We start from the raw sequence: 12,715 nt of genomic DNA on the forward strand, positions 1-12,715 counted from the left end.
ATGGTTTTGGATGCTCTTCAGTTTACTTAATATTGTAACGAAGAAGCAAAAGTTGTCGATAGACCAGTTGACCACACTACTCTACCAATGTAACACTTAATAGATCCCATCACATTACAAACAATAAACCAAAGAACAGAACAAAAGTAAAGCAATTATTATACATAAATTTCAGTAAAAAGCAAAGCCATAATGAAAGTAATTTGATTCTTCCCTAATCTCCAGTGGGATAGTATTCCATTGATGAAGACCAGTTTATCGAAAGGCTTCTCATTCAATTGAGGTCATGTTAATCTTATACAATAGGAAGTAGGGATAATCGTAAGAATCCCATCTGGGACAAGTGCAAAATACGCATTGGTTGCTAAAGATCGAGGGGCCCTATTTACTAAAGTACAGGAGATTTGGCAATTACCACACATCAGTTGCTAAAATTAACGTGGTAGATGCAAAACCTGTTGGATTATTTGTAGTAAATAATTAGCAGATTTAGTACACACAGCTTCAGCTTTAGAAATGTTAATTTCTTTTCTTCATCTCTCTCTCATTCACCCCTGAATAATTCACTGCTGAGTCACTTTAAAGTTGAAGTAACAAAACATCTGTTTACTCACAGTTTGTAGTTAGATTATAATCAGACAGGCTTATATATACATATTATTATACATTTGTATTATCAGCTCCTTCCATGTGCTTAGATGGTAATGGATGCTCACACCACCATAGATCCTCTCAGGTTAGGAGAGATCATGAGCTCCATGTGCTCCATGTGCTGTGTCTGCTGCATCTGCTGTGTCTGCTGCATCTAACCCCCACAGGAAGTTGCATAGCTGTGTGACCTCTCTAAGTAATTCACATCAGAGGTCACAGAGTAATCACAGAGAAATAATAGGTGACAGGCAATGCATGTAAAATACAATTACATTCCAACAAACCCCTTCTCATGCATAACTGTCATGCAATTATTTATTCATACAAAGTCCAAGCTTTATACGCAGATTCACAAAATGTTCTCTGGGTAACGGTTTGGTCATGATGTCAGCTGTCATCTCACTGGTGTGACAATAGTGTAGACTGATGACCCCTTCTTTCGCCAACTCTCGCACGTTGTGGTATTTCGTTGCGATGTGCTTGGTGCGTGACTGAACCTTGTCATTCTGTGACAGTCGGATGCAGCTCTGATTATCTTCCATTATCTGGATTGGTCTCTTTTCAGCTATTCCGAAATCCAGCAAAAGTTTTTCAATCCACATCAGTTCTCTGCACGCTTCCGATACAGCCACATATTCAGCTTCTGTAGAAGACAAACTCACAATACTTTGTTTATGACTGGCCCATGAAATTTGTACATTACCATACATAAACACATATCCACTTGTGGATTTATAATCAGAATGATCCCCTGCCCAATCTGAATCACAGTAACATATTAGTTTTGGATTACTATTGGCTGAAATCTTTAATTTACAATCAATGGTACCCTTTAAATACCTTACCATCCTTTTAACTGCAGTCCAATCTGATTTGGTAGGTGAGCTGACCCTTCTGCTCAAAATTCCTACTGCATTTGCTATATCAGCCCTGTATGTGGTAGCTAGATATAAAAGCTTACCTATGGCTGATCTATATTGGATGTTATCTGGTAAAGGTTCTCTTACTGTTTCATCCTTCAGAAAATCAGTGATCATGGGAGTGCTTACAACTTGGGCATCTTGCATACCTAAACTTTCAATAAGCTCATTTATTTTCTGCTTCTGGCTTAGAAGATAAGAACCATCATTTGTTTCTCAATTTCTATACCAAGATAGTATGACACATTACCAAGTTCTTTTATCTCAACATTGTGGTTTAAACACTTTACAATGTCCTTGTACTCTTGCTCACTTTTGCTTGCAATGAGCAGATCATCAACAAAAGCTAAAATGTATGCATATTGTCCATTTGTGCACCTAGTGTACAAACATTTATCTGCTTCACCTTGCTTAAATCCTAAATTTGTCAATATTTCATGCAATTTATCATTCCAACATTTTGCACTTTGCTTTAATCCATAAAGACCTTTGTTTAATTTACACACTAGCTGTCTTTGTTTTGTATTTATGAAACCTGTTGGCTGTTCCATGTACAAGTCTTCAGTTATATCTCCGTGAAGAAACGCTGTTTTCACATCAATGTGGTTGACTTGCATGCCTTTTGAGACTGCAATGCTCAGAAGTGTTCTTATTGTCGTGTGTTTCACTACAGGTGCAAACACTTCATCAAAATCTTCTCCATATTTTTGAAGATATCCCTTTGCCACTAGTCTGGCTTTATACCTTTCCACTTTTCCTTGTGCATTCCTTTTTAACTTGAATACCCATTTGCATCCTATAGCTTTCTTGCCAGGAGGTAATTTTGTAAGAATCCAAGTATTATTTTTATCCAATGCATCAATTTCTTCTTGTGCAGCTTTATGCCATTCAGCAGCTTCTTCTGCTGACATTTTCTCAATCTCATCCCATGTTAAGGGCTCTTGAGCTTCTGCTGACTTTGTTAGGTAAGACAGTCTTGGGGGTGGAACACCTTTGTTTTCCCTGGATGAGCGTCTGACAACAGGTTGGTCTGACCTTTCCGCATCCTCTAAATCTGAGAGTCCTTCTCCAATTGATTCCCCTTCTCCAACTGTACTGTCTTCTTCAATGATCCTTTCTGTGTCTGCTTCCTCTGCCTGTTCCTCGTTAGATACAGGTGAGTTGCTTTCAGACATCTGCCTTGGTATGGCATTTATATACACTGGCATGTCTATTATGGTTCTAGTTTCATATTCTGGATGATAAGGCTCATCTGGGATAATCCAGCCTTTATCAACCCTTTTGTTTTCATCAAAATATGTAACATGTCTTATGCCAACAATGCCAGTTTTCAGATTCAAAATTCTATATCCTTTGTGTCCTGGAGTATAGCCAACTAAAATGCCCCTTTCTGTTGTGGAATCCAGCTTATGCCTTCTTTGCTTTGGTACATGAGCATATGCTGTACTTCCAAATGTTCTTATGTGTGACAGGTTTGGCTTCCTACCATGCCATGTCTCATGTGGTGTGCGCTCAGCGCCTTTAGTTGGCATTCTGTTTTGTAGGTACACTGCTGTGAGAATGGCTTCCCCCCATAGTCTTTTAGGGAGATTGCTATCTGACAGCATACATCTGGTCATTTCCACAAGTGACCTAAATTTTCTCTCTGCAACAGAATTTTGCTCTGGTGTATAAGCTACTGTTGTGATATGCTGAATGCCTTCTTGTTCTAGAAATGTGCGCATGCTTTGTGAAGTGAACTCACCACCATTGTCGGTCTGAAGAACCTTTGGTTTTCTTTCAAATTTATTGCTCACCATGGCTACGTATTTCTTCAGCATGTCTGTGACTTGACTTTTCTCTTTCAGCAAATAGGCCACACAATATCTAGAGAAATCATCCAAGAATATTAGCACAAATCTGTTATTTCCCAATGATGGGATATTAAACGGTCCACATAAGTCACTGTGTATTAAGTCCAGCACTTTATTACTCCTATTTCCTGTGTATGCAGGAAATGAGGGTCTCACACCTTTTTGAGTAACACAGTCTATGCATTTCTCCATTTTACCAGCATCTGCACTTATCTGAATGCCAGTGGCTAGTTGCTTATTGTAAAGATCCTGGATCACCTTAAAATCACGATGTCCCAGGCGGCAGTGCCAGATTTCCAGACTACATTTACCATCATTCTTCCTTACTTGCGCCATATGTGAGGCTTCACCTGAAATGCTCAGTTTATAAACATCATTATGCATAAAAGCTTCAGCATACACTTCATCATTTTTAGAGATTGTGCACTTACTGTTTTCAAAATGAATCACAAATCCCTTCTTATCTAATGTAGATACACTAAGCATATTGCAAACTGCTTGGGGAATATACAAGACATCACTTACAGGAATTTCTTTAACTTCATTAGACACTTTGCATTTTAAGAATCCAATACCTTTTGCTTGGATCTTAGCAGTCCCTGCGTTTGCAGTTTTAAGAATACCTTCTTCTGGACACATTTCCTGAAAGAAATTCTTACAATTGGTTAAATGGCATGTGCTCCCTGAATCCAAAATCCAAGTACTTTCATTTGAATTATTATTTACCATAGTCAAAGATTTTTCTGCCATTAGAAAGCCCTGGTGTTTATCTTTGTCCTTCATACATTTCCTGGTTTGAAAATTCTTTAGTTCCATTGGCTTAGGTGAGCTAGAGGGAGTGTTTTGTGTTTCCTTACACCATTTAGATACATGTCCCTCCTTTCCACATGAGTAGCAAATCAGCTTGCCCTTGGGTGGAGTTTTCCCATAGCTCCGCCTTCCTCTGTTCTTTGCCAAGAAATTTGTTTCATTTCTCTCTGACTTGCTTTGAGAACACATCTCCTCAGAATCATTTATTATGCATTCCTGCCTTAGTTTTGATGTTGCCTGTTCAAAAGATTGCCCTTCAATGGCCTCATTTACAGACCTAAAAACATCAAACTTCTTTGATAGTGAGGTAAAAAGAAATGCTCTTTTCAATGCATCACACATGGGAATTCCAGAAAGTTCTAACTTTTGAAATGAAGACATAAGATACATAATGTGATCATTACATTTACTTTTATCCCTTAATTTGGTTTCATTCAACTCTGCCAGCCAAATTGGTTGCTGCTTTGCATATGTAGTTGCATACATAGTTCTCAGTTTATATAAAATGTCCTTTGGTGTATCTTTTCCCTCCACTAATATGGCTTGTTTCTCTGAGAGAGCTTCCAAAAGCATGCACTTCACATAATAGTTTGCATTGTCCCATTCAGCCATATTTTCATCTGTTCTGTCTTGGTCTAAGCATATATTTAATCTTTTTGCTCGAAGGAGACATATGAATCTTAGTTCCCACTGCCGATAATTAAACTCAGTTAATTTAGGCACCTTGAGAGAATAGAACAATGGTGAATTTCTTCCCTCAGCCATTTTCTTAGCCTTCTGTCTGCTGTGTGGGGGGAGAGAGAGACAGACTGAATCTTTCCTTTAAAACTTAAGAGAAAAATGTGGCCTTTTTTTCTGCCTGGTAATATTTCTCTTCTTTTTCAATTCCTGGCCCCTGGGCCCATAACCCTTTTGTTGGATTATTTGTAGTAAATAATTAGCAGATTTAGTACACACAGCTTCAGCTTTAGAAATGTTAATTTCTTTTCTTCATCTCTCTCTCATTCACCCCTGAATAATTCACTGCTGAGTCACTTTAAAGTTGAAGTAACAAAACATCTGTTTACTCACAGTTTGTAGTTAGATTATAATCAGACAGGCTTATATATACATATTATTATACATTTGTATTATCAGCTCCTTCCATGTGCTTAGATGGTAATGGATGCTCACACCACCATAGATCCTCTCAGGTTAGGAGAGATCATGAGCTCCATGTGCTCCATGTGCTGTGTCTGCTGCATCTGCTGTGTCTGCTGCATCTAACCCCCACAGGAAGTTGCATAGCTGTGTGACCTCTCTAAGTAATTCACATCAGAGGTCACAGAGTAATCACAGAGAAATAATAGGTGACAGGCAATGCATGTAAAATACAATTACATTCCAACAAAACCTCTACAATTCTTTGTATCAGGGACTTACTTTAACCTGTCATAGGAGACTTCAGCTTGTTCAAAATATTGCAGAATGTTTAGTAGTTAGAACTGATCGTGTAACGCCAATATTGAAAGAATTACATTGGTTACCTGTTTCTGCTAGAATTGTTTTTAAGACATTGTTCTTGGTTTTTAAACCTCTCTTTTTGCATACTCCAAAATATCATTCAGAGACTTTGGTTAAACAAGATCATCAGTGGGGTTTTTCTTAAAACATTCTTCTCAGCATTGCTTATTGCAACTTTATTCACTACAAATGATTACATTGACTTGTATAAGGAGGAGAGCTTTTAGTTATACGGGACCGTCATTACGGAAGTCATTACCTACTAACATTGGTAGTACGACAAGTTATCTAGGTTTTCGTAAAGTATTGAAAACCTGGATCTTTGAAATCAATTTTAGTTAAGGTTTTTATTAAGTTTTTTTGTTTTTGACTTAGTATTATTGCATAAATTTCAGCTGTTTTGTGTTTTATTATGTTTTAAGTATAGTTAGTTTTATTGTAAACCAGTTTGAAACCTTGGTATTCAATGATATATCAAGTTAATAAATCTCATCAGCTCCTAACCTTGGGGTGGGCCTGGGCCCAAGATGGGTGGGCAGAAGAAGTCCGCCCTGTCCCACAAGTGATTTGGTCTCTCCCTCTCTCGCCTGCATGCCATCTGGTCTCTCAAACATCCCCCCTCCCCTGCATAGATTTTAAATAGCAGATTTTCACTGGCAGCGAGAAGCAACTCCTACTCAACCTTCCCTCTGATGCAACTTCCTGTTTCTAGGAACACATCAGAAGGAAGGCTGTGGGGCCGGTGTGAGCAGTATGTATCAGTCGCTGCAGGCGAAGATCTGCTATTTACAAGGTATGCAGGAGGGACAGTTGGTGGGAGTTTTCAGCTGGTGGGGCTTGGGGATACCTGCCAGCCACATCATAGGTGTGTTGCTACTGGGTGGGCCTGGGCCCACCCAGGCCCATCCTTGGCTATGCCACTGCTACTGCAGGAAATGAAATGGCATGGTGCCCTTCCGCACAAAGTATCGTCAGAAGAAGACTAAAAACAAAATGGCACCCAGAACAATGCTCCTGTGCCCCCAATTCTACTTCTGGCCCTGCCCATCCTGTTTAGCCAACTTCTCACCAGTTTATAATTTTCCTTATAACTGATAGACAATGATACTAAAGGCAAGAGAGGAAGAGGAAAAGATTGATTAGTGGCTGCTGCACCAGAATTGGGAAGCCTAGAATGACTGGTTGGGTCAAATAGTCCTTAGCTGCTAAAACCCATTATCTTAGTGAGCAAGCTAAGTTTCCAGAGCAGTTGTTTTGATAGCCCATTGAATGGTTCATCTATCTTTATTTGGTATTTATTCAGATACGACCTCTGTACCGGGAATTACATGCCTATGTGAGAGGCAGATTGCATGATGCCTACGGCTCTGAGTACATCAGTAAAACTGGATGCCTTCCTGCTAATGTGCTCGGTAAGAAGTTACTGCTTTGCAGGTTGATGTTTTCTTGTCTTGCTATATACCATGGGGTTTGTTTGTTTATTTATTTATTATTACATTTGTACCCCGCGCTTTCCCACTTAAAGCAGGTTCAATGCGGCTTACATAGTAATAGGGATTACAAAGTATTGATAGAGAAAATATAAGTAAGTATAGGAGAATAATAAAGGAGATAGGTAGGTAGAAATGGGCAAGGGTGAAGGGAGTAGGTGAGGTATGAGCAAGGGTAGGTGAGCATTGGAGGAGGAGTAGAGGAGGCGGGAGGGGGATGGGACACGGGATAAGCAAATGGAAATTTAGGGGAGATGTAGTCTAGGTCATTGTCGTTGTTTCCTGGATATGTGTTGGGTAGATGGGTGCATAGGGTTCATTTTCAAAGCACTAAGACCGGGCATAGACCAACCCCCAAATTTTAAGACAGGGTTTGAAGAGGCCCAAAAAGCAAAGTACAGCAGAGGGGCCAGTAAGGAGCAACATGCTCAGAGCCTCTCAAGCTGCGGCAAAAAGGAGCCTGCGCTGGCGTCCACGCATATTTTTGATGTGCGCCGAGACCCCCTCCCAACCACCAGAGCTGGTGGTTGGGAGGCGGGGCTAGTGCTGGGCAGACTTATACAGTCTGTGCTGGGACTGGTGGTTGGGAGGCGGGACTAGTGCTGGGCAGACTTACACGGTCTGTGCCAGAGCTGGTGGTGGAAGGCGGGACTGGTAGTTGGGAGGCAGGGATAGTGCTGGGCAGACTTATACGGTCTGTGCCAGAGCTGGTGGTTGGGAGGCGGGGTTGGTGGTTGGAGGCGGGGATAGGGCTGGCCAGACTTATACGGTCTGTGCACTGAAGAGGATAGTACAAATAAAAAAGTAGCACATATGAATTTATCTTCTTGGGCAGACTGGATGGACCGTGCAGGTCTTTTTCTGCCATCATCTACTATGTTTTACCGCGGCGGGTAAAAGATAGGGTCTTTATTTTCTTCAGGAAATGGCCATGCGGCAAGTGAAGCACTTGCCTTGTGGCCATTTCGGGGGGGGGGGGGAGCCCTTACTGCCAATCATTGAGGTGGTGGTAAGGGCTCCCACGCTAACCTAACAGTAACCGGGCAGCGCCAGCACTGCCCGATCACCACCGGGTACACACCGGCACTAGAAAAATAGATATTCACGGCTGCTGTTTCCAAATGCTGGGATAAAGTGGAGGGCTTTAAGACCTAAATCCAAGGTATAGCATTGCAGAGGGTCAGAGTCACCACGCTGAACTTGCAGCGGCTGGCAATCTCAAAGGGGCAAATTTTACATATGGAGGAGATTCTCTAAACATGGCGCCTAAAGAATAGGCACTGAAATCAGTGCTGACTAAGCGTATTCTATAATCGGCACCTAGATTTAGGCGCCGATTATAGAATACATTTAATTGATATTTCAGCAGCTAAATCTAGGTGCAGCCATTGACACCAACGAAAACATGGCGTAAATCTCTGCATGTATGCTATAACAAGGCACCTAAATTTTGGAACACCCACAAAACGCCCATTTCCCCAACCATAACCATGCCCCTTTTTGCCTGCGCACGTTAGACGTTCGGCGCACATCATTACAGAATATGCTTAGCGAGTTTTGTGCCTAAATTCTAATCAGTGCCAATTAATGCTCATTATTGGGGGGGTTGGACATCCAAATGGCAGATGAAGTTCAACATTGACAAGTGCAAGGTGATATATGTGGGAAATGGAACCCTAATTAAAGCTATGTCATGCAAGGTTCTGCTTTAGGAGTTACGGACCAAGAAAGGGATCTGGGAGTCATTGTGGATAGGACGTTGAAATCTTCAGCTCAATGTGTTGCGGCGGCTAAGAAGGCGAACAGAATGTTGAGTATTATTAGAAAAGGGATGGAAAACAAGCATGAGAATGTTATAATGCCGTTATATCGCTCCATGGTGCGACCGCACCTGGAGTATTGTGTTCAGTTCTGTTCGCCTCATCTCAAAAAAGATATAAAGGAATTGGAGAAGGTGCAGAGAAGGGTGACGAAAATGATAAAAGGGATGGGACGACTACCTTATGAGGAGAGGTTAGGACGGCTAGGACTCTTTAGCCTGGTGAAAAGGCGGCTGAGGGTTGATATGATAGAGGTCTACAAAATAATGAGTGGGGTAGAGCGGACAGATGTGAAGCGTTTGTTTACACTTTCTAACAATAATAGAACTAGGGGACATAAGATGAAATTAGAATGTGGTAGGTTTAAAACTAATTGGAGAAAGTTTTTCTTTACTCAGCGCGTAGTTAGACTCTGGAATTCATTGCCGGAGAAGGTAGTGACGGCAGCTGGCCTTGCTGAGTTTAAAGAGGGTCTGGACAGATTCCTGAAGGAAAAGTCCATTGATCGTTATTAAATTTTGGGTTTTTGCCAGGTTCTTGGGGCCTGGATTGGCCGCTGTCGGAGACGGAGTGCTGGGCTTGATGGACCTTTGGTCTTTTCCCAGCGTGGCGGTGCTTATGTGCTTATTGCTTGTTAAGTGCTGATATCAGCACTCATTAGCTTGTTAAGCCAATTACGTTACGCACGGTGTTATAGAGTCCGCACCGATTTTGGCGCCTAAATCTAAGTGCACTCTATAGAATCCATGGGATGGTGCCTGAAAAATTGGCACCGAAAAACCACATGCTTAGCGCTATTCTATAAACTACACCTAAAGTTAGGCGTACTTTATAGAATATGCGCATGTGCCGTTCTTGCACCTGAAATTTTAGCCCACACATTTAGGCCACCTGAAACCAGGCTTAAATACCTGCGCCTAACTTAGGCACAGATCAGGTGTATTGCATAACAGTGCACATAGTTTTTAGGAAAACCCATACCCCCCCCCCCCCCCCGGCCCATTTCACGCCCATGGCCACGCCTCCTTTTCGGCTGTGAGCATTAGAATTTACACGCACTGCATTATAGAATACACCTATAAGTTTGTGTGCATAAATTCTAATTAAAGCCAATTAGTTGTTAAATATCAATTATTGGCGCTGATTGGCTTGTTAATCAATTCAGTTGTGGGCATAATTTGGCCGCATGGCTAAATTAGTACACACAACTTAAATGTCATATATAGAATTTGGGGGGAAATGAATAGTGGTATGTGAGAGGATCCATCAAACTGCTCTGTGACGAGTGAGAGGTTCGCGCAGGACTGTCGGGAATCAAAAAGCTACTTTAAAAAAAAAGAGGAATGCTTGAGTAGAGGTCTTGTACGTTAACAATATTAAAGTGAACTCTAGCTAACATTTTTTGATGGATCTCTTCTTCTGGGGACTGTGTTATTCTATTTGTAGGAGTGGCCTAGTGGTTAGAATGGTGGACATTGGTCCTGGGGAACTGGGTTTGATTCCCACTTCAGGCACAGGCAGCTCCTTGTGACTCTGGGCAAGTCACTTAACCCGAAATTGCCCCATGTAAGCCACTTTGAGCCTGCCATGAGTGGGAAAGCGCAGGGTACAAATGTAACAAAAATGAAATAGATACTATTGGAGATTCTACATGGAATGTTGCTATTCCACTAGCAACATTCCATGTAGAAGGCTGCGCAGGCTTCTGTTTCTGTGAGTCTGACGTCCTGCAGGACGTCAGACTCACAGAAGCAGAAGCCTGCACGGCCACATTGGTGATCTGCAAGGGCCAACTTCTAGTGGAATAGCAACATTCCATGTAGAATCTCAAAATAGTAGGAACAGTGGAGGAGTGGCCTAGTGGTTAGGGAGGGTGGTGGACTTTGGTCCTGAGGAACTGAGTTCAATTCCCACTTCAGGCACAGGCAGCTCCTTATGAATCTGGGCAAGTCACTTAACCCTCCATTGCCCCATGTAAGCCGCATTGAGCCTGCCATGAGTGGGAAAGCGCAGGGTACAAATGTAACAAAAATAAAATAGATACTATTGGAGATTCTACATGGAATGTTGCTACTATTGGAGATTCTACATGGAATGTTGCTATTCCACTAGCAACATTCCATGTAGAAGGCTGCGCAGGCTTCTGTTTCTGTGAGTCTCACGTCCTGCACGTAGGTGCAGGACGTCACACTCACAGAAGCAGAAGCCTGCGCGGCCACATTGGTGATCTGCAAGGGCCGACTTCTAGTGGAATAGCAACATTCCATGTAGAATCTCAAAATAGTAGGAACAGTGGAGGAGTGGCCTAGTGGTTAGGGAGGGTGGTGGACTTTGGTCCTGAGGAACTGAGTTCAATTCCCACTTCAGGCACAGGCAGCTCCTTATGAATCTGGGCAAGTCACTTAACCCTCCATTGCCCCATGTAAGCCGCATTGAGCCTGCCATGAGTGGGAAAGCGCAGGGTACAAATGTAACAAAAATAAAATAGATACTATTGGAGATTCTACATGGAATGTTGCTACTATTGGAGATTCTACATGGAATGTTGCTATTCCACTAGCAACATTCCATGTAGAAGGCTGCGCAGGCTTCTGTTTCTGTGAGTCTCACGTCCTGCACGTAGGTGCAGGACGTCACACTCACAGAAGCAGAAGCCTGCGCGGCCACATTGGTGATCTGCAAGGGCCGACTTCTAGTGGAATAGCAACATTCCATGTAGAATCTCAAAATAGTAGGAACAGTGGAGGAGTGGCCTAGTGGTTAGGGTGGTGGACTTTGGTCCTGAGGAACTGAGTTCAATTCCCACTTCAGGCACAGGCAGCTCCTTATGAATCTGGGCAAGTCACTTAACCCTCCATTGCCCCATGTAAGCCGCATTGAGCCTGCCATGAGTGGGAAAGCGCAGGGTACAAATGTAACAAAAATAAAATAAAATATTTTTTACTTATCCTTAGTTGTTATAAAGCATTGTACAAATGCAGGGCCGCCGAGAAAGGGGGCAAAATTCCCGGGGCCCGGGCCTCCAAGGGGCGGGGGGGGGGGGGGGGAGACTGTGTCCCGACAGGAGCAGGAGAGAGAAAACTCCAGCGCCGGGCCCCCCTTGGAGGCTGGGGAGGACCTGCAGGAAGACACAGCAGGCCTGCTCTTCTTCACAGCGCTTTTCCCCTCAGGCCGCACGTGCGCGACCCAAGAGAAAAAGCAGCCGCAGGGTAAGGCCACGTGGCAGAGGGAAGAAAAGCAGCACTGGAGAACTCTTCTGCTGGCGGAGCCTTGGAATCCCCGCCAGCCAAGGTACTCAGGGCAGGCAGCAGCAATCGCGGAGGGTGGGGCGGTGGATCCTGGGGGGGTCCGGCGGCAGCAACGATCCTGGGTGGGGGGGCCCGGTGGCCGTGATGACGATGATCCTGGGGAGCCTGGCAGCGGCGACGATACGGGGGGGGGGGGGGGGCCGGCGGCGGCAGCCTTGCCCAGGGCCCAGCTCAGTGTCTCGGCGGCCCTGACAAAATGATTTCTCACAAATAATTTTCTATTTTCTCCTTCAAGTTGTAATTGATTATAATTGTATAATTCTTTTAAATATCTATTAACAAAAAAAAAAACAACAGGAAGAGGGATGTGAGGGGGCTGAGGTTGCTCTCAGAGCAGGTAGAAGGTTCCCAAGAGGAAAA

At 43.0% G+C, this 12,715-nt stretch overlaps 1 protein-coding gene across 1 annotated transcript in view; it reads left to right on the plus strand.

The window, feature by feature from the left end:
* The window catches only part of ACE2 (angiotensin I converting enzyme 2), a 100,235-nt gene that overhangs the window by 25,540 nt on the left and 61,980 nt on the right, over positions 1–12,715 (plus strand). The window contains exon 6 of the mRNA XM_030202314.1: positions 7,041–7,149. Within this exon, the coding sequence (XP_030058174.1) occupies positions 7,041–7,149 (109 nt within the window). The remainder of the gene's footprint in view (positions 1–7,040; positions 7,150–12,715) is intronic.

This window comes from Microcaecilia unicolor, chromosome 4 (genome assembly GCF_901765095.1).
Source record: "Microcaecilia unicolor chromosome 4, aMicUni1.1, whole genome shotgun sequence".
In the NCBI taxonomy this organism is placed as follows: Eukaryota; Metazoa; Chordata; class Amphibia; order Gymnophiona; family Siphonopidae; genus Microcaecilia; species Microcaecilia unicolor.